Source organism: Diadema antillarum, unplaced genomic scaffold (genome assembly GCF_040938485.1).
Source record: "Diadema antillarum isolate AM-2024a unplaced genomic scaffold, OU_Dant_1.0 scf00000231, whole genome shotgun sequence".
In the NCBI taxonomy this organism is placed as follows: Eukaryota; Metazoa; Echinodermata; class Echinoidea; order Diadematoida; family Diadematidae; genus Diadema; species Diadema antillarum.
Genome location: NW_027271120.1, coordinates 1,708,540 through 1,731,437, shown reverse-complemented (window position 1 = coordinate 1,731,437; position 22,898 = coordinate 1,708,540). Strand labels below are relative to the sequence as shown.

Below are 22,898 nucleotides of genomic sequence, written 5' to 3'. Positions count from 1 at the left end.
TTGAATTGAATAACATTATTACTTGGCTTTACAGAGTTGAGCAAATAATTTGTTTTTGGTTGTTGTTGTGGTCGTTGTTGTTGTTGTTGTTGTTGTTGTTGCTGTTGTTGTTGTTTTGCAGCCTGTCTGTACTATAATGAAGGATAGTCACAACATCGTTTCAAGTGTATAAAAATAAGAGACTTAGAAAGATGGTGGCTTGATATAACAGATTAAAACTAATACTCTTGGATTATAAAGGGCACTGCTCTTTAAACTGGAGCGCATTGCAGATACTTCAATAAAGAAAAGAAAGACACCCCCACGTATACACATACACACAAACAAACACGATTCAGCTCTCTCATAGAAAAGTGTATGGGAGTGCCAGATTGGCAAGGTAATTGCGCTATAGAAGAAGAAAACCCGATCTGGTCATGGTATGATCGTGAGCAACCAATCAACGACGTGTATCAACATGAGAAGCGTTAAGTTGGCGGGTATAAAAGTTGCGTATTGCCTCATTGACTTCACTCGTTTGGGATTTTTTGCTGAACCGGGCACACGTTACCAGCGCTGCCACCATGCAACGATACTTTGAAAATCAAAACATCGCAGACGACTACCTTAGATTTCGGACAGGCTACTCGCCCGCAGTAGTCGACAAAGCGATAAACTTTCTTGCCGAGAAGGTAAGTATGCAGTTTGAGATTCATGGTCTCACATTGTAATGGTCCTTTAATACTTACGCGGCAAGTGAAGCGAATCTTGGATGTTCATAAACTGTTGGTATTCATTTCGAACTTTCCTTGTCAAGATTTCCAAGAAGTTTTTTTTTTTTCTTTCAAATGTTTGTCATTTACTTATGGTAATTGTCACAGTAAAATGTCGAACATTTCGCTTTTTTTCAACCGCATCATTTTTCAAGTTATATTTCTAATCCTTACGTGGCCAAGGAAGAGAAACGGTTCAGAAACTAAATTTTCCCGAACTTTTGCAAATATCTCTATATCATAGCTGTTTTATTTTCTTTTTCTGAGAGCTACATGTATACTGCTGCAATATCACCTTTGCAGTAAGTGTATTACTCCTATTTGTGTCAAAGTTAACTGTTTACAAGTACGCCTATTAAGAGAAAAAGAAACGATTTAAATACTATCAATATTCAGCTATCATAAAGCGTCATTACAGTGAACAACAGTACGAATTGTCTGAGGGATAAGAACCCGAAATATATACATATGGATTGAATGAAAGCATACAGCATCAGTAGCAAACATCAGAGAGGTTTAGGAAAATCAGTCGATCAGTACAAAGTAAATGTATTGAATTTTAAAGTTTCGTTCCCTTCATGTCTACATATAATTATGAGAAGACTCTTTATTGCTTCTTCTTTCTTTTAGCATTATAACATAACAATTGCTTTATAACTCTTTAAGATGTCAGAGACAATTATATTAACTTCGACATGGTTTCAGTAAATTTCAGTCATTTTTTGCTTCTCCATTTGTACGTAACAGAAAATAAGTACAACCATATCAAACATATATTCACTAGTCATGAAAAAACAAACAAACAAGATTTCACATTCTGATCATGTGAAATAATACATGAATTTCATTAAAGATCTTTAAATATACAGGTCGGGGAGACCTTTATCAATAAGCAAATCGCTTGACTTGGACAACGGCCTCTGAAAATTATGCCTTGTAACAATAAACGTACAGTATTTTTTTTTAACTAAAGGAACGGAATACACACACGTAGAACAAATAACGTGAAACTTTAAAGTAATTTAAATGTCATTTGACCGAAAATGACAACACAAGGTGGAATGTATAATAAAAAGAGGGAAAAAACGAGAATAAGGGACCCGAATAGGAAGAGAAAAGAGAAGAGAGAGAGAGAGAGAAAAAAAAAGATGAGATACAGCGTTCAGGAGTTGGGAGCTAACAAAAGCGTAATTTCTAATTCGAGTGGTACATCGGGAGCATATTATTATAGTACACGTCAGTGACAATTCAAATAATGAAAAAATACATTTTGTGAAATTCTCTTCATATTTACTTATATCGTAATTGTAGTATTCACTGTAACATCGTAAATTGTCATGGTTGAAGTCCCCCTGTCCAACGATGGCAGTATACCAAATCTTTAAAGATTCCCCTATCGAAGGATTTTCCAGTTTTTCTCAAAATTTTAATTTCGTAACGAAATGAGAGCATTTAGTTACAAAATGCTCATTTAGTCACGAAAAGATTGTATTTCGTTGCGAAATGTTCTTTTCGTTCGGAAATATAGTCATTTTATCGACGAAATTTTCATTTCGTTACGAAATATTAATTTCGTATCCCCAAAATACTGTTATTTTGTTACGAAATGCTGTCACTTGGTTACCAAATGCTGTCACTTCGTTTCGAAATATACTCATTTCTTAACGAAGTCATAATTTTGTCAACGAAATGATTGATTTCTTAACGGTGTCACATTGCGCCCCATAAGATAGAACTTTGGATGTTCAGAGGTGCATGCATGTGTGTCACTATAACAAGCAGTTTCCTCTCGCACGATGCTTCCTCGTTATATACACAGTAAAACTAGTCAATCTTACGTAGTGGTTTGAACCATGTGTGCTAGATTTAAAATTCATATCAATGTGGAAAGTGCCCTTACTTGGCAATAAAGGAACTTTTCGAACTTTCGAGCTCATAATAGGCCCACAGTACCCTCCCCCCCCCCCGGGATACTGAGCATTGTGCCTATTTTAGACCAAAAAATCTCATAGTCATGTACACCATTGTTCAGTTACCCACATTATCATTGGTTACTTTCCATTTTTTCATCCCAGAATGATTACAGAATTTCACGCAAAACAATCTATTATAAAAACTGGCGTTGAATTATTTCAGCCTGATATTGACATACGCAGTAACACATTTATCCGCAGAAAACCGGTCCCTACGACTTTGCATTCGATGTCGGATGTGGGTCGGGTCAACTCACTCGTCTCCTGGGGGCGCACTTCACCTCCGTGACTGGTATGGACATCAGCCCGGCTCAGATCCAAGCTGCGAAGGCTGCCCAAAATCCGGAAAACGTAACTTTTAGGTAAACGACGTACATTCTGATTTTCGATGTGAAAGACTTCGGGCTCTTGAACAGTAGATTCTGATTTATCCATTACATGCAGCAGAAATACTTTAATATTTCATTGTATTCAATTTGTTGGTTTCTGCAACTTTTCCGTGAACACCATTTTAGAGAAAATGCATATGTAATACGAAATTAATTAACAGGTAGGCCTATGCCTATAAACTCGGACCTTTGTAATGGGGTCGTTTAGGGGCCGAGTTTACTCGTTAGGCCGAGTTTACACACAAATACGGTATATAAACATGAATAAGAAATGTATATTGGATTTTTTGATATCAAATTCGTGTGATGTAATCAGCTGACGATACATTAATTGACAATGTATTTCACTTAAGGGCTTTTTACACTTGTAAATTTTTGCTTAGTCCCGTACCAACGGTGGGGCTAAAGGGAGGGGGGGGGGGGGGGCTTAGCCCCTTCGTTAGTACGGGACTATCCTTAGCCCACTTTCTGTTTACACTCGTTTTTGCCAAAGTGGGCTAGCCCCACCGATAATCCCGTACTATCTGGCCCTGCAAAATAGCAGGGGTATATAGCACCGCAATTGCGGTGCCAAGCAAGTGAGTGTAAACAGAACGAAAAAATGATCCTGGGCTAAGCGACGGAGACGGAGTCCGACCCTCACTGACCAATCAGAAACGAGGTAATCAAGTGCTGCCGGTGCGTGCGTGTACGCGTACAGTACACAGCGTAATCATGAATATTCATGTGGTTTGGAAAGTACCGGACTAAGAAATACGAGTGTAAAAAGGTCAATTTTTCCTTAGCCCCGGACAAGAGCTTAGTACGGGACTAATTGGCGAGTGTAAAAAGCTGAAAAAATTGGTACGGGACTAACGATAGTCCTGGGTCAGAGAAAGTCCGGGGTTAAGAAACACAAGTGTACCGAAAGGGCTTATGTACGCCTAATAAGAACGACTAGAAGTATACAGGGTGAATTTGGGTCACAAAAAAAAAAAAAGTGATCGGAGGGCCCTTTACATTCATTTCTATGTGTGTGCGTGTGTGTGTTTATTTATGTTTTTGTTCATTGATTATTTGCTTGTTTTGTAAACAAACATTGAATGTAGACTCAGTTTTCCAATGTGATAGAATTCCATGGGGCAGACCGTCCATTAAAAAAACAAAAGTAATGATTTCACGTGTAAAGTCTTCTTCAACATGACAGAAAACAACAACAACAATAACAATGACAAGAACAACAGCAACAACTCATATTACTACCGCATTTTCTTCCACTACTACTACTACTACTACTACTACTACTACTACTATATACTACTACTACTACTACTACTACTACTACTACTACTACTACTATACTACTAGATACTACTACAACTACTAAACCTGCATGCTCATGAGACACAGTGTTCGTGTGGAAACAGGATCTATGGAACGTTTTTCTATACACATGTATATAGGGGTGATGAATCGACGCGGCAGATAGTTTATTCAAGGAGGTTGAAGAGATGGAGTAACAATAGCGTTATTCCCTTTGATCTATGTTCGAAGCCGCAGCTCAAAAATATTTGAAGCATGTGCCAAACAGGATCTGCCGCGCCGATACGACGACAATAATTGACTCGTGTCTCATTGCATAATCACCAGCCACTTTCAAAGGAAGATATGTCTTTGTGATGGTAATTACTTTTCGCTATCCCTTCATATAAAAGGTAGGTGGTACAGACACGAGGATGAGCGAACAGAAATTGAGGAAAAACTGCTGAAATGAAGATGAAAATTACTCGACTGGGCATACCCGGGCACTAATCTGATATACAGTGCATCTATCAATAAAGAATTATACTTGAAGATTATTACTTATTTGTTTCACTTGGGGAAATTAAGTGGAAAAGTGATAAAACCAGCTTTCCAGGATGGTACAGTTTTAAGCATTTTCACATATAATACAGCTCTGATTTACACTTTTGAGCAAATTTCTGAACGGAATTGACTTTTGTTTTACCTGCTTTATTATTAAGTGAAATTTCATTTCATTTCATAAATAAATAAACAAAATATGGCCAACATTATGATAACGTTCAAAATAAATCTTCAGATTGCTCAGCAAGACGGCAGCTTGGAATATCGATCATCAAAGGCACAAGTGCACCTGTGGAATTCTTTTGTACATCAATAGAAATCTGACAACTGTTTGAATAATTACAGCCAGTTGGAACTCCATGTATAAAACCTCCTTGGTTTATTGTCTCGTTGTGTTTTTTCTTGTTCTTTCTTTCTTTTGTTTTGGAATCAAAAATAGGGGACGAGATGATACAACTCCCAGCCCTCCTTTTTCATGCTAATCCCCGCATGAGTGGATGGTGTATACCGAACAATTTTAAGTATCATTCTTCTGAAATATCACAGGAATCGTGTTACAAGCTAAGAATTGGGAGACTGAACGAGATCCAACATTAGGTCATGACTGTGTGCTGTTGTCCTTATAAACTTTGGTTTTCTCTCTATATGTTTAAGGACAATGAAGTAAAAATAACAACAACAGCAATATACGTGGGGGGGGGGGGAAGATTATTATTCTATTGCGAAACAGAAGTAAAACTCTTCCAGATAGGAGGAGGAAGAAGTAGAAAAACAATACGATGGAATAATTTCACATACCATAAAGGAGTGAGGCCTAACATTCTGGTTTGTAATGTTGAATATATATAATTACAAATCACTTTTGCCGGCATAACAATTTCAACGAGGCAGCATTCTTTTTACATCTTTCTTCATGCGGATATAACGATAGAATTTGACCCACTATGTAAATAGTTTATCAAACATCTGAACCAGTGTGTTTCTATATAGGGCCTATGATGTATTCCAAAATCATTAATCTTGGGATTACGTTATAAGTGGCATTCATACCAATGTCTACTTGAAGATAGTTCCGTCCAAACCGATCTTTTTCCATAAACTAGATTTTTCGTTCCTTTTGAATAATGCTCTTTGTTATTTCATATAAGTGGTTTCTAATTATCTCGCAAAAAGTAAAAAAACAGAATCCTCATCTCAAAAAAATTACTAACCCTTTGAGGGGCAAGAGCTTATCCTCGAAGTTATCATAACTTTTAAGGATCACCACCTGAACGTAACTATTGAAGCCATGATTCTCCAGAATTAAGAAAAAACATGAGCAATTCACCATTGTTCTCAAAACCTTGAAAAGTGGGAAATTTTTGTCAACTGTCGAAACCATTCGTAGGGGATCTGTGATATGATGATACTGCATGCAATACGACTAACAACTACTAGTAGTATAGTTTTCAGCGCAAGGGCAGAATATTGTTACAAAGGATTTACGATTGCAACTGACTGACAAATTGCTTATGGTACCAGTATTATAGTTACCATAGTACAATGGTGATCAAGTATCAATGAAAGCATAACTATCACTGTTTTACTATACCTCCTGCTTCGGAAATATAATTAGTTATTTTTCTTTGTAATGAGTCATAATTCTTCTCATTCTTCCCATGGGACTGACATCACTTCACATGGGGAAAAACAGAAGTAGGAATGTCTTTCCAGAACTTTCTCTTTGACGGAAATTTTTAAAGTTTGCGACATCCGTCACCTTCTCATAACCTGTCTTCACAGGGTCGGTCCAGCCGAGAGCTTACCGGTCGACGATGCCTCCGTCGACCTTATCACGTCGGCGATGGCGAGCCACTACTACGACTGGCCCGTCTTCGAGAAGGAGGTCGACCGCGCTCTTAAAGCGAACGGCTGCCTGGCCTTAGCGTATTACGACCTCATCTACCTGGATCATCCAGATAAGGAGACCGAGACGAAGTTGAATACTTGCATTGACAACTATCTGAACTATGTGAGTTAAGTGATGAATCTCAGATAAGTAAGTTACAACGTGTATACAAAATGCGTGTGCCAGACTCATTTGCAACCCTCTAAATTTTCACATGTTAGTCCATTACTTTATGGACTGCACTGGCTCCCAGTACGCCAGAGAATTAAGTTTAAGCTTCTTCTCATTACATTCAAAGTTATTCATGGCTTGGCTCCCTCCTATCTCAGCGAACTTCTCACAATAAAAACAGCCCAGTTTTATAGACTTCGTAGTTCAAATGACACCATGCTCCTCAGTCATCAACGGTGCAAGACGAAAATTACCTCAGGTGACCGTGCTTTTGTTAGTGCTGCACCAAAACTCTGGAATAACCTCCCTTCCTCAATCAGACATACATCCTCAATCAGACATACATCATCAATCAACAGTTTCAAAAGTCTCCTTAAAACACATCTATTTCATGAAAGTTTCCCATAGTTACAGAATAGTACATTATCTACATGGTTCCCAGATATCATATATTTTTATGAATTATGATTATGCAATTATCAGTCCCTTAGTTGTATTTTTCTGTATATTGTATAATTTTTCAGTGAAGAATTACATTACAAATTGTGTTACTTCTGAATCTGATTTTTTTAATTACATCTTGTTGTTATGCGCAGTTGCCTATATATGCTTTATAGAAACTGCGCAATATAAATCCACAATTATATATATTATATGGAAATAAGATCCCTTGTCTGCAACTGATCTCGTCCTTTAACCTTTTGTGCGCTTTGAGTGCCAATTACCACAGAAAGTCCCATAGTATTAAACACACTGTCTAAAGTCCCTGGCACAGATAGGGTTAAACTCAGTGTCTTTGCCCCCGCTCCCCCCCCCCCGACTCTTAAAACTCAACTCTTAAAAAATCAAAAAAAAAAGAAAAAGCAAGCAAACAAACAAACAAACATGATTTTGTTGATTATCATTATGTGCATGGCCGTGCATCAGAAAACCAACAAAAAGTCGCACGCCAAGATCTTACATGAGAATTCAAACTATATATTATGTGAAGTGGGTTAGCCCATTATGATAATAGCCAAGCTGTAATTTCTCAAAATTTTGGAAAGAGCAATTCTTCTCCTCCAGAATTCTTTTTTAAAATCATAAAATGACTGGATTACTGTGATTTTTGCAGATTTTCTACAATACTTTGGCCCCTTCTCATGTCTTAAAACCCTCTTTAGCCCTTCGCCTTTAACTATAAGAATCCTGGAATAGATGGTGCTATACTGCTTTGGAAGTTAGTAATATATAGCATATGCTGCTAGAATGTACAAAACTGTAACTTATGTAAAAATCCCATCATTGTGTATGGTTACTATAGAGTTTTAAACGCTGTTTTTGTCACATTTATTGCGCAGAGAGCAGCGTGGTGAGGATTATGCACTTGTATTAGCAAATTCTAAATTCCATAGCCTCTTTTCTGGTGAACATTTTCGAGAATGTGTCCATTCTTTCCATTACATATTTAGATGGGTTAGGACACTCCATTCGAAAATCGAGTTATACATCCTATATTTGTATATAAAATATATATTACCTCCTCTATAGGTTTAGGCTATAGATTTGGTTTGGATTATGGTTGGTCTGCTATTGTCCTAATTAAAAAAAGTATAAAGTTGTATGTTTACACTTGTTATTTATTTATCACACATAGACCACCACCACATCCTTCACTATCACTCCAGCATGCGTTATAACTCTTTATACTGACTGAAGACAACTGACATTGGATTTAAGTGAATGCCACATTATATTATGATCTTACAAATCTGACAGGTTGAAATCATCATTTTGATGTATATCTTAATTATTCTCTTAGTTACTCATACAAGTTATAGATACCTAATGTGGAGGTGAATTAATACTAAACTTCATTTTGTGTTACTCACGGTATACCGTGCGTGGAGTCCATTGTCCGTATTTACAATTCAATGGATGCGCAAGTCATCAAACTAAAACACTTCCAGCGAAACGCGAAACGGGGGGTAGGGGGCGTCTCCATGGGTCAGATCCTCAAATGTTAAACGGCGGCGGCGCTCCAGGCTTGGCTCCCAAAGGGTCAGAGTGTTCGTCGGGGCGTCCGAACTCCATATTATTCGGGTCTCGGCGTTGAATAGGCAACAGGAACATGGTCGAGATACGATGTAAATCAACGTCTTTTGTCGAAGTCCAAAAGCATCAATATAACTGCTGATGCGACATCATCCGCTCCCGGGATCAGGAAATCAGAAAATAATCTCAAGCAATCTCAAGTGTACATATGATGAAAATAGGAGCTGCAGTAAGTTGGTACAAAGTCTCAGAAAAGCACCATATTGAAGTTTCACGTTGCCAGACTGATCACTTTGAAATTTTGTAAAGAAGTTATGAAACTTTTAAGACGTTTGGAACATTTATGCTCCTCTGGATTTCCGAGAAGAAGTCTCAGAAAGGCATCATTCAAAGTTAGAAGGATTTGGGAAACATATACTGCTCCCTTCAGAGTCTGAAGAAAAGTTGAGAAAAGTTGCTCTGAATTAGTGATTTGGGGGGGGGGCATGACTGCTCCCTTCAGAGTCCAAAGGAGAAATCGCACTCGGTTGTAATTTTCTCTCACCTTCACATCTTATTCACCTCCACCCTAAACAATCTTCATTGATATTAAAACCCTCTCTCTACAACTCATACGCTAATTGGTTAACTTTACAGGTCAGTCACTGATGGTTGTCAAGTACCATTGGTTTATTACATCTTAGGGTGGGCAGAAAGTATAAAACAAATTCTGATTGGTCAAATGTTCTTTGGCTCCGCCTACCTTCCTTCCAGACTCTTCCAAAAAATGATTACTAAGCCACTTGCCTTGAACTGTCCATTGATGCATCTGGTTTATGTACAAACCCTTGAACTGTCCATTGATGCATCTGATTTATTTGATTGATATTGTGATTGGGGTAGAAGTCTGCATAATCTCCCATTTCTTTACTTTCTCTGTCTTTGGGTTTATCTTTATTCTGATCTCAGTCATTTATAATTCCAAGTTTTAGGACAAAGGTCCCTATTTACTCCGGGCTTGGCCGGTCAGTGGCCTAGACTACATTGTTCACAGAAGGAAATCAACTTGGTTTTAGATTTTGCTAACTGTGGAAATGGGACAACCTGTGGGAGTAAGATGGGGGAATTCACATTGAGACATGATCTTTAGGTGTAGTAACCGACTGAGCTTATAAACACTGTGTGAATGGGCAGTGCCTTTATGATTCATAGATAAGAGGTAGTCTAGTTTCTGACCCCAGTAGAAAGACCGCATAACCTCTGGTGAAAGGGTGCAGAAATAGCTCAAGTCAAATAAATCAAAGAGTGCTTCCAGTTTGTAAATGGGCACAAAGAATGGAATCAACTCAGAGGACTACATAAACTGGTATTTGGTAAAGTCCCTTAGCCAACTGGCTGGGCTACACTATATATTGCGTTATGAAAAAAGAATATTGCGTTATGAAAAAAAAAAGAAGTATTATACGCGGATCAGATATCCTTTTTTAAGCATGACGTGAGTAAAACTTGGAAAATAATAAACATTGCTATAAATAAAGAAAATGATAAGTTTTGTATTACAAGAGTTGTTTCTGGTGACAAGGAAATAACAGACCCTGTGATGATTGCAGATACATTTAACCTTTACTTTTCGCAGATTGGACATGATCTTGCCAATAAAATTCCTACTTGTCAAAAGAAATTCTATGAATTTCTTAAATTACCCAACTCAAATTCATTCTTTTTTGATCCGATTATTAGTTATGAAGTAAAAGATATCATTATGAGTTTGGAAAGTAAAAGAAGCTCGGGACCTGATTGTATTGATAACGTTATTTTGAAAAATATAGCTGAGTCATTAAGCAGTGGTGTTGTTCCGCTACGAATGAAAATTGCTAAAGTAATCCCAATTTATAAGAAAGGTAACAAGGAAGATATTAGTAATTATAGACCAATTTCATTGTCGTCATCATTTTCAAAATTGTTAGAAAAAGTTGTTTATTCTAGACTCCTTAAATTTCTTGATTTTTATGATATCATTTCTGATTCACAATTCGGTTTCCGCAAAGGACATAGCACTTCTCAAGCAATTCTCTCCTTTATTGAAAAAGTAGCCAAAGCAGTAGATTGGGCTCATCACACAGTGGGTGTCTTCCTGGACCTCTCCAAGGCGTTCGATACCATTGATCACAAAATACCCGGCTCTTCATAAATTATATCACTATACCTACGGTATACGTGGCAAGGCCTTGGAGTGGTTCAGGAGTTACCTCTCTGATCGTAAACAGTACGTATTTCTATCTGGTCAAAACTCCTGCAATCAGTCTGTCACCTGTGGTGTTCCTCAGGGTAGTTTACTGGGACCTCTTTTATTCATTTTGTATATAAATGATATAACAAATGCTTCTAATATTTTATCTTTTATACTTTTTGCTGATGACTCTAATTTTTTTCTTTCTCATTCAGATCCTCATATTTTGGTGGATTTGTTAAATTCTGAATTAAAGAAATTGTTATGTTGGATAAGGTCAAATAAGTTGTCTATAAATCCTCTTAAAACTAAATGTATATTATTCAGTAATACTTTAAATAATCTTCCTAATAATATAAAAATAGATGATATAGTTATAGATGAAGTTGTATCAATGAAGTTCGTGTTTGGTTATTGACAATAAACTTTCATGGAAGTCACATATTGATAGTATTTGTCACACAATATCTCGAAATATTGGTGTTATTAATAGAGTTAAATATTATTTTCCTATTCCCACCCTTTTAATGTTATATTCAGCTTTGATTTTACCTTATTTGTATTATGGCATCATAGCTTGGGGGAACACACATCCAACATATCTCGACAGACTGTCCCGTCTCCAGAAAAAAGCTCTTCGAATAATTTGTCATGTTTCTTTATTTTCTTTATTTTCTGAAAACAAAATTTTAAAGATAACTGATATTTATATAATATTGGATGGCCTTGAGATTAATACAAGGAAATATTGGACGAGCTATGCACAAATATTGGACGAGTCGAAGACGAGTCCAATATTTTGCTTAGCGAGTCCAATATTTCCTTGTATTAATCGAAAATAGGACATTCAATATCATCATTATTATCCTACAGAGGATTTTAGCAAAGAATATTTTCACTTAGGCCTACCCTTTCTGTCTCCGACTCCGAGTGCTGTTCCTACTGTGTATAGTGTGTAATGATCCTGACATGGGGCATGGTACATGTACACTCTTCAGTGCAAGTTAATCCACTTCAGTCTCTGATAAAACGGTGATCTATGTATCCAAGGTAGCCGTCATGTTACTGTTAGACCGAGATCTAGCTAATCTAGACCAGAATTAGATGTATTTGTATCCGAGATCTGAGAAACAATTTACGTCACATGTACCGTAGATCGCGAAAGATCGAATTAGGCTACTACTACCACAACTAGTCCTCCTGTGCTGTACATAACGTACTTGTACACACGTACGTATGTACAGTAACTGCAATATGCATATCGCGCATGCAAATGCAAGCGCAGCGGCGGCGGCCGGCTACATTACTAGTATATCGCGCGCGGGCTATCTAGCAGTAGCGCTGAGCATGCAGAGCTGTAGAAGAGCAATCGTCGCCTTGCGCCTGCATGCACAAAAAAATGCAACTTGTTTTCATCAAACCTAAATTTAACTTCCTGTTATGAAAGTGATATTTTGAAAAATTGTGTGAAAAACAATTTCAACTAATTGGTATATGAAATTTGTTTGTATAAACACAGAATTTTAGAAAAAACGATATTCTAGTTAATTCGTGATTGACCAATCACAGACGTTTTTACTTCTTATTTCAGGTCGTCTCGTATATATCTCAACCAATCACGGTGCAGTTTATAAAAACTTTGGGGAATCCCCCTCTTGCCGTCTAATATTTTAAATATTGGTCGCCTCGGCAAAAAATATTGGTCGAGTTCTACAAACTTTTTAAGTGGGTTGGAGGTTATGAGGTGCGTCGACAAAATAACACTTGTATTTGGGCTCTAAAAATCCTCTGTATGGATAATAATTATTATAATTGTCTTGGCCAATTTATGTATAAACTTTCTAATAATTTGTTGCCGTCTGTCTTCACAAGCATGTTTGCGAGAAACCGCTCGTTCCATAGATATCCGACTCGTCACTCAGATGAATTCCATCTGCCTTTAACTAGAACTATGTTTACACAATCTATATTTACATTTGCTGGACCTAAATATTGGAACAATCTTTCTAACAGTTTAAGGACATCTCCAAGTTTAAGTTCTTTTAAGAGTAATCTGAAGAAAAATATATTGAATAGTTATAAGAATTGTTGATTCTTTATTGGTTGCAAAGAAGTGTAAAAACCAACCTTATATATATTCTGTTGAAATTACAGCTAAGCGGCTCCATCCATCCACTACCTCTCGTGTCCTATTTTTTTTGTCTTTTATCTTCACTCCACGCATTAAGCTGCTTTCTCCCCCCCTATCTCTCTCTCTCATACACACACACACACACACACACACACACACTCACACACACACACACACATACTACTTTGTTTCTCTCCTCTCTTTTCCAGCATGACAGCGACTTGATGTAGGGATTTGTTCAGGGTTTTGTTTCGGATAAGTTAGGTTATAGGTCTTTTTGTCTTAGTTTCTTTGTTTCATCCATTTTCAATGTTTATCAGTCAATCGATCATATAATTTCTTGTATTACGTGTGGGAGGAATGCAGCCTACAAGCTCAGCTTTTTAGCATTCCTCCCCATTTCCAACATTTTCCTATACCTACAAGTTTTCTGTAAATTTATCCTTTACTTTGTATGATGAAATTTATGCACTGTATTCAATTTTTGTAATATATTTATGTTTTTGTTGGAAATGAAAAATGAATGAATGAATGAATGAATGAATATATATGTATATATACATATATATATATTTATATACATATACATATACACACACATATATATACATATATATATATATATATATACACAAATATATATGCAAATTGGCATACAAGAGGATTCTTGACTGGCAGGTATAGATTCTACAATGCATTGTCGCAATATATATCTCTGAATCATAATCCTGATAATATATAGTAATCATTGTATCAAGACCGATTCACTAATCCAGGTGTGATAACGAGATACAAGAACCAACTTCACATATTGAAATAAAGCACGCATCTCATTTGCATAATAAATTTTGTAAATATTTTGCCATTTTTCTCAACATATTTCTCCTTAAACAAAGTCTTGCTATCAAACCGTACCTTGGCGTAGTGAAAAATAGATAAGGTATCGGTCAAAGAAAGCGTACATGGTGTCAACAGAGCCAAATCAAGTACTGGAAGCAACCAATTCAGGAAAAAAAAATGAATGACAATATTTGCAATTACGTATGCAAATTGGTATGCAAGAGACTACAGAAGAGACAGGCTTCGAGATTCTACAACACATTGCCGCGATATATGAATCTGAATCATTATACATAGTTATCATTAGGCGTTTTCACATCAGCCCGATGTTTCGAAATAGCGCGCTATTTTCTGACTTGGGAAATTGGAAAATATCTCGAGCTTGGATTTTTATCGGGCTGATGTGAAAACGCCTATTATATATAAAACCTTCCTGGTTGTAATGTATCATAATGAGATACAGAGAAAAAAAGCCAATGAAATACCTCAATAATCTAATTTGCATAATGATTTATGGAAATGATTTGCAATTTCTATGCACATTTTCCCTAAAACAAAGTCTTGCTATCAAATTGTACACGTATACCTTGGCGTACTGAAAAACAGGTAAGTTATCGAGCAAACAAGGTGCACATTATAGTGTCGTGAGAGTCTAGGGTAAATTAAGGACTGGAATCAATCAATAAAGGGGAGCTATCGGATTGGTATTCAGGAGGCCGTATATAGGTTTCGAGATTCCTCAACGCACTGCCGCAATATAAGAATTCATGTGACCGGGCATCACAAAACCAACAAAAAGTTGCACCTCTTGATTTTTCGTGGGGCCTAAAAAAAAGGTGAAACTGGTCAGCTAAGTCAATCTCGACTTTGTCATGATTTCTGAGAGAGCTACTCTTTTTCTACATTATTCCTGGGTTTGGGACCATAAACTGAATGGGAAAGTGTGTTTCAGCAGTTTTTTCTGCAACTTTTTGTTAGGGGTAGAGTATAGTGTGTTCAGGTATGTCTTAGAGGCAAACATCTCTTTAAAATCCCTTTCCACATTCCTCCCTTTCAACTCTCATAACTTTTGAAAGGATAAAGCGATACCGCTTTGAAAGTACGTATTAGTCAAGGAAAGAATGTGCTTATAGAGCATGACGAATCTCATTTCCTTTGCTGCGGAGATTCAAAACCTATTTTTGTTTTGCACAGCTACCACAGCTTAGGGAGATTAAGCGCTTGAATAGACCCTATACTTTATAGAGCCTCTTTTTTCAGTAAACACTTTTCCTGATTACGTGTTTTCTCTTCTGTGATTAGATAATTATGTTAGGAGAGTCCATTTGAATTGAGTTATTCCTAATTCTAAAGCTTAGAGTCTGGTCTCTCAGAATCTGCCCCTAACTAAAAACCCAGGTCTGGCGACTTTTTGTCGGTTTTGTGCTGCAGGATCACATATGAATCTGTTTCCAAACAGTTATACATCAATACTTGTTCATGATTCCTGGGGCCTGTTTCATTTAAACCTTTTCATCAGTGACAACGAACTGCCACATTTTTATGACAAATTTTCTCTCAGTCATTCAGGTGCAAGGATTTTAGTAGCTTGTCACATCTATGACAACTAACCTTGTCACTTATGACAAGTTTTATGAAACGGGCCCCTGGTGTGATAAAGAGATTCAAAAATTAACTGCAACTACTAAACAACACACCTCTTTTATCTCATTTGCATAATAAATTATGCAAATATTTGACCATTTTCGATGCATGTTTTCCACCAAAACACAGTCTTGCTATGAAAGTGTATCTAAAAGGATAAGTTATCGGGCAATCACATCACTATCCATTGCTCTGTATAGATTAGCGCAAGGTCACTGTATCTTTCCCTGTACTTTATCGGATTCATTGGATAAGTTGGTATGTAATTATTTTCAATCTGCAGGTGAATGTAAAATCAAGTGGCAACTTTCATAAATATCGTCTGCAAACATAAAATGTCTTTCTTTTTTCCATTTATCTCTTCACCCACACTGCATGTTATCAGGCTCATATAGGCTCAAGCCAAACTAAAGAAGAAATGTAAGAAAAATCCTGGAATCTCGGAAACAGAAACGAACGATGACTTTGTAATATTTAAGTTATTAAAGGCATAATTTACCATTTGCAGATGAAACAAAAACCCAGCATTAGGGCTTCAAAATAGGTCTAAAATGTGAGTTAGGGATAGAAACAACCAATGTAAAAATTTGAACCAGTATAATATTGTTGTTCAGTATTGTTAAATATACAAAATGTGAACAATACTTGTAATGAAAATGTTTATGGTTTGCAGTTATGGTTTAATGAGAAAAATAGTGATATCTCCACATTTTTATGTTTTGTTGCAGAAATTTTATATAGTACGGTGTTTTCTGATACAACTGACCTACACATGTATCAAAAGTGATATATTGAACATTTCTAAAATCAATGCTCCCAAAGGTAAACAGGACCTTTAACACCTTTGTATTTTGGCTGTCAAAGAAAATAATCTGAGTCGGAAAGTCTATTTATCAATCGAAATGAATTGATCTACATTCATGCAAGGTTTGCATCATCAGATCGTTGCTGACATGCACACATTGCTGCATACATCGTACTCCTGCATGATTTTTGACATAGAAACGTTCTGCATTGCTTTCACATGCACATGAAATCATCTCAAGGCATCTTTGCAGGATTAGAGCTATAGACATCAGTACAGGCTGTAGGCCAAATCAAAAGTTGTTTAACGTTCCCACCCATAATTGTCTACTGGTGAAGAAAGATCAGGTCCTGCACAATGGGCAGGTTTTTCTCCCCCCCCCCCTTTTTTTTTATACAGGAGTGATTCAGCAAGCGTTCAGTTTACTTTTGTTAGGAATATGGTTGAACACTTTTTTGTGTGTGTGCCAAACGAGCTTGTGTGATGCATCTTTTGAATCGAATGTAAGTTTATTCTTATGAAGACGACTGATAACAACCATGTTTCTGGAATCCTTGAGTATTCCTTCTCGTACAAGCAGCAAAATAAGATTGTGAGTCCTTGATCACTTGCATTACTAAGAGTGCTAAGTAGGCCCATTGTCAGTATCAGTCTGGCAAAAAAAAAAAAAAAAAAAAAAAAAAGCGCGACTCAGTATCTACCGAAGAATGTCTCTTTACGGTAGCTATCGGATCGTTGTTATCTCTCAAGGGAACAAAAGTAACTTCATGTTCGCAAGGTGCTGAAAAACCCTGGTCCTCCATAAAAAGATCAATATCCTAATTCTTGGGAAATTCAAGTGACAACATGGATATTCAAAAACTATACTTGATGAAGTATATATGAGAGACAAAAAGGCGACCATATCCCTCTTCTACGACCTGGAATCTGTATGTAACATGGTTCCTTATGAGTATTCAGTATTCATTAGTTCTTACAAATAAAACCACTATGAACCACTGGTCCTTCAAGTTATAAAATAGAGGCCCACTTGCTAAGTATAGGGAGTTTCGCTACACGACGGGAAGACCGAGAATATGCGGAAGCAATCAGCTGTGACAGTCCCCGTACTCGGACTCCCGTCCCGATAAGCAGTTTCGCTTTCCTGTACAGGACGGAGGCGTATGGACAAGATCGCTGATTGGCTGGCTAGCTGGCTGGCTCACTCGCTGCCCAGCATCGGGACCGAACGCTATTTTGGCCGAGTACCGAACTCATTTTCCCCAGGACGGGACGTTTCTCGGCATTGATCATGCGCAGAAGCATATTTTGCACACGGCACGCTCAACTCCTGGTCGCGTCGTGCTTGCGAAAACTCCCTCGTGTCTTTTCTATGATGTGAATCACACCTGGTGAGATCTATCATAAAATGTGTCTTCTAGACCAACATGAAGTATGGACTTGATCTCGATATCTAAAAGAATTATAATGATTTACAGAAAATGACATTAGTTAATGGAAGCAGATTGATAAGTAATGTACATCACTTCTCACTGGTTAAGATTCATAACAGTATATATTCTTCGAGGAATAGGGCCGAATAATTTACCTTTCTAGCAAAAGTCAGACAGATAAAGGAGCGTGGCGTCGTCCACTTAAGAATAAATAGAAATGCATCAATACCTGGTGGTTATCACTGGCGGCATGTTATCCACGTATGTTAAAAAACAAAACAAAACAAAACAAAACAAAACAAAACAAAACAAAACAAAAAGGACCGCTAAGGTGAGAACCTTATTTCGCAGATTGCACTGGCCGAGGCAATTTCAGAGTTTAAACTGTAGACCAAGTAACATTTTTTTTTTCTTAACAGATGTATAGAAAGGCCATAGATATGTGTCATACGTCTTCTTTTCTATTTCTTCTCCCTCGACCACTGCTATTCTAACGTGGTTATTACAGTTTATCAGAATAAGATCAGACTGGCAAAATATCGCAAAGTTTAAGATTGCAAAGTCTTCCACCATGAGGGCGGAGCTGAGTAGGGCCATCCAGTCGCAGTTTCATGTACTTTTGTGATAATTTCTTTGCATTTTTCAATAAGAAGTGACCTATTTTATTTTGCGGAAATAAAATCAATCAATTCATCCTAGCTGAGCTTCCCCACGCTAATATTCCATAATTTTGATATGGCAAAATCATAGTTCAATAAAACATCAAGAGTACTTTAAATGGAAAACAAACTGCTTCAATTTATAAATGAATTATTCTATTATTATCTATTATAAATAAAAAATTGCCCTAGCGCACGCAATTTTGGTTAAAAATCGTGCTCCTAACTTGAATTAAAAAAAAAATCCATCACTGGCTTTTAAGAGTTATTTGAAAAAAAAAAATCCGACCGGGTGTATAGGCTATGGATGAACTGCATAATATTATAAGACTCATGAAGCCTACATAATAATTTGCATACCAATTACAATATTTGCGATGGCTAACCCTCAAAACCTTAAAGTCTACATAGTGTTTAATTTGCCTCTCAAGAAAATAAAGAAGTACTCTTCCAGTTCTAATATATATACATACTCTCTAAAAAAAATCGAGTGAAAATTTTCACTCTAAAAAGAATGAATACAAAAAAGAGTGAATTTCGAGTGAAATTGGAGTGAATTTTGAGCGAAAATGCTCATTTTCACTCATTTTGGAGTGACGTCAGGATCACTCCAAAATCTTCGAGTGATCCCTGACGTCACTCCAAAATGAGTGAAAATGAGCATTTTCACTCAAAATTCACTCCAATTCCACTCGAAATTCACTCTTTTTTGTATTCACTCTTTTTAGAGTGAAAATTTTCACTCGATTTTTTTAGAGAGTATATATTATACACACACATATATATATATATACTCATTTGTATATTTCAGTACTAATTTGCACAATTATGAATAAAAATACTCATCACCTAAGAAACTCTTATCCCTCAAATCGCTAATTCCATTGAGTGTACAGAGATTTCAAATCATTTTTCCCCGCTCGTTTGCAAAGAATTTTGTAGAAAATGTTCTGAGACTGGGCAGCCATTTTGTTATGCAGATTAGACAGTCAAAGTCGATGAATTTCGCTTGGTAACCGGCTTTCTCGGATTCAGCATACTCAAATTAGGTAAAAGATTTCGGTTCCCAACTTTTACTAAAAAATGCCTCTGACAACCTTTTAGAGAATCCTTTTTCAGAGATGTCAGAAATCCCACTAGACTATATACATACATAATAATTTGCGAATTCGTTGTCAACATTATTATGTAAGAGTTCAACATTGCGAGGCAAATTGTGGAATGCGAGTCATTATTTTTCGAGTTAATGATTGGTTACAACAGAATAATGATAATAACGCTCAATTTCACTTCCTTCAGAAAGATGACCAACAACTTCGGGCCAGTACTCCTGACGGATACTTCGTAGATTTTCACAGACTCCGTGTTTCCTACAACGAAAGCACATCGTACGTACCTACAATCTCTCCAAATGTGTTGTGCAAAAAGGGAATGGTTTAGAGGGCGAATGATGTTGTTAAGTCACTATCACACCAGCCGTTTCCAGGTCTTAGTGAGAATTCACTTATCTCAGATCTCACGGAAGCTCGTAAAATCGACATCTTCATTCAAACCTGGCGAAAGTTATGAATTTCTATAGTGTTGCAAAGAACTCTACGTATAAAATGTGCTAGTTTTCATGAAAGATGAAAGAACGTTTCAAATTTAAGTTTTTTGTCAGATATCCCATAACATCGATAGTGCAATTGCAAAATATTGAACCTCTCACTCTGTCATTGATCTGCACGCTATATATATGTGTGTGTGTGTGTGCGCGCGCACGCGTGTGTGTGTGTGTGTGTATGCGTGTGTGTTTATGGGTGTGTATAAATGATAAACTGAAGGCAATGACAATGCCCTTTATATACTTTATAGGCCAGACTTTCAAACCTATACATAGCTTTCTATTTTCCTACGAAACGATCATCTTTCTGTAGAGGCCATGGAAGGCTTTTCGTTTGTCTGTTTGTTTGTTTGTTTGTTTGCTTGCTTGCTTGCTTTGCTAGTTTTTCGTGTGGCGACGGGAGCTGGGAAGGACCGGGGCAATGCAACCCCTCCCCCCCCCCCCCCCCCCAATTTTAGTGGATTGGTAGCTGTGGGTGATTTTGTTGTTGATATTTTGGGGACCATATTATAATTCCTATTCTCTTTTGTGGATTGTGTGTGTGTGTGTGTGTGTGTGTGTGTGTGTGTGTGTGTGTGTGTGCGTGCGTGCACGCTAGTGTTCAGCAATTGTACGGAGTATGGAAAATATCTCAGGCGATTTTGTGTTTTTTTCCCTATATAGTTGTCACGTAGATGTGCGGGAAGAAACTACCGTCTTCGAATTTGTGGAATGCTACAAGACGTACGCGTGTGTCTTTCAATATTTGAAGGATCATCCAGAAACAACACGCTTCGTAGACTTACAAAACAGGTGTGTATCCATATACCGGTTTGGTATTGTGTGCAAAAGTTTGGTTTTGAGAAGATTGGTTATGAGCTATGCTGCAAGAGACGAATTTCATTTGTTGTTTTCCACATGCAATTACTAAGTTTTCTTACGGTGTTGATAGCATGATGAACATAATAGATGAAAATGGCATTGTGTGTTAAAATTTGCACTGTCATTGTATCATTTTTCAAACTAAAACATGAGTTTTACTGATTTCTTCTTATTTGAAAATACTGAGAAGGTAACTGTATATTATTACCTATATAGAGTTTATTCAATCATTTCTAATCTGGTGCTAGCAGACCAAACAGAAGAATTGACAATTATAATCATTCTTATTTATTTCAATCAAAATTGTGATCTAAGTATTTTCTATATCAGGATATTTCCTTTATCATTAATGCGAACGAAATCAAATGAAGTGAAATGAAATGAAATGAAATGAAATGAAAACATAAATCATACAACCAATACTTTTCATTATTGATACATTGTTAACATAATACATAACGAATACATTAATCATATAATCGTATACTGAATTAATGCACATTTATATATCTATTGGTCAAGTTCAGAAAATGTTCATAATATAAAAACAGAGAGACAAGAAATATAGGACCTGTATGCAAGTTTTAGGCTCGTGGGGGATTAAGAAATTGTGAAAAAGTATTTTGGCAAGGTAGACTACAATTACCTGGTTGGTTGAGGTTTCTTTAACTGATAACCAAATCGACAACATTACAAACAATGAGACAATTAAGTAAAAGCACGTAAATAACAGCATTCATGAGAAAGACTCGGAAAGAATATGATTGGAAAGTGTATATGAAATAAGTCAAAGGACAATGGATTACAGTAAGTTGTACTGCAATCATTCAGGAGTTAAGATTTTTGAAAAGGAAAACACATTCATAACAAGAAGATTTTTAAGTTATTGTTATTACGTTTTCTAAGCTATGTTTATATATACATTACTACTCATCGATTTGTTCATCTATGTATAACATAATATTTGTTTATCTGTCAATCTATGTTTACTTGTTTCATATATTAGTTGTTCTTTATTTACACTTTTCTGTTTGTTTATTCATTTTATGTTCATGTAATGTAGTACAAGTAGTAGTATAGTAGATGTTGTTGTTGTTGCTGCTGTTGAAGTGGTAGAGTACAAATTTTGTGGTGGAGATGGAGTGTTTGTGTTTTATTGTAATCATGCTATCATTATGATTTATCATAATTGTCATCTCAAGTTTTGATTTCTCCGTTATAACAGCATCATGTCCATTCTTGGGGGAGGTGATCCAAAGACGACTAAAGTCACGGCCACGAAGAGGGTACTCATGTACATCGCAAGAAAACCAGCTGACAACTAGAAGATAGCTTCGTGTATCTCAGTAGAAATACTTGATGATGATTTTTTTGTCTTCTTTTCTGCTGCAGTGATTAAACCGATGACAACATCTTGCACTATAGATTACGTTATATGCAGTACCTTATATAGAATCGTTGATGAGTGAACGTTTCTTTTACACTTAAAGTCACGGAATTAGTGTATCGTACTCAAAGATTATAGCCACACCAATACACTTTAAATCGTTGATTACCGCCGGGAATAAACAGATAGTGAAGCAACTCATTCATTTTGTAAACCGCATGAACCATACTATGGTCTTCCATGGGGACCAGAAGGAAAAAAAGGGGAGAAATTG

At 36.6% G+C, this 22,898-nt stretch overlaps 1 protein-coding gene across 1 annotated transcript; it reads left to right on the top strand.

Moving 5' to 3' along the window:
* Positions 1-563: 563 nt before the first annotated feature.
* LOC139724832 (putative methyltransferase DDB_G0268948) lies at positions 564-22,562 on the top strand. The gene is made up of 5 exons (XM_071635957.1): positions 564-671; positions 2,927-3,087; positions 6,742-6,974; positions 20,077-20,161; positions 22,463-22,562. Exons 1-5 carry the CDS (start codon positions 564-566, stop codon positions 22,560-22,562), a joined length of 687 nt encoding a protein of 228 aa, XP_071492058.1.
* The last annotated feature ends 336 nt before the right edge of the window (positions 22,563-22,898 follow it).

Coding starts and splice junctions, on each gene's coding strand:
- LOC139724832 (XM_071635957.1), top strand. CDS start 564: ATGCAACGATACTTTGAAAATCAAAACATCGCAGACGACTACCTTAGA. Junction 6,975..20,076: donor CAACTATCTGAACTATGTGA/GTTAAGTGATGA, acceptor TCCTTCAGAAAG/ATGACCAACAACTTCGGGCC. Junction 20,162..22,462: donor TCCTACAACGAAAGCACATC/GTACGTACCTAC, acceptor CCGTTATAACAG/CATCATGTCCATTCTTGGGG.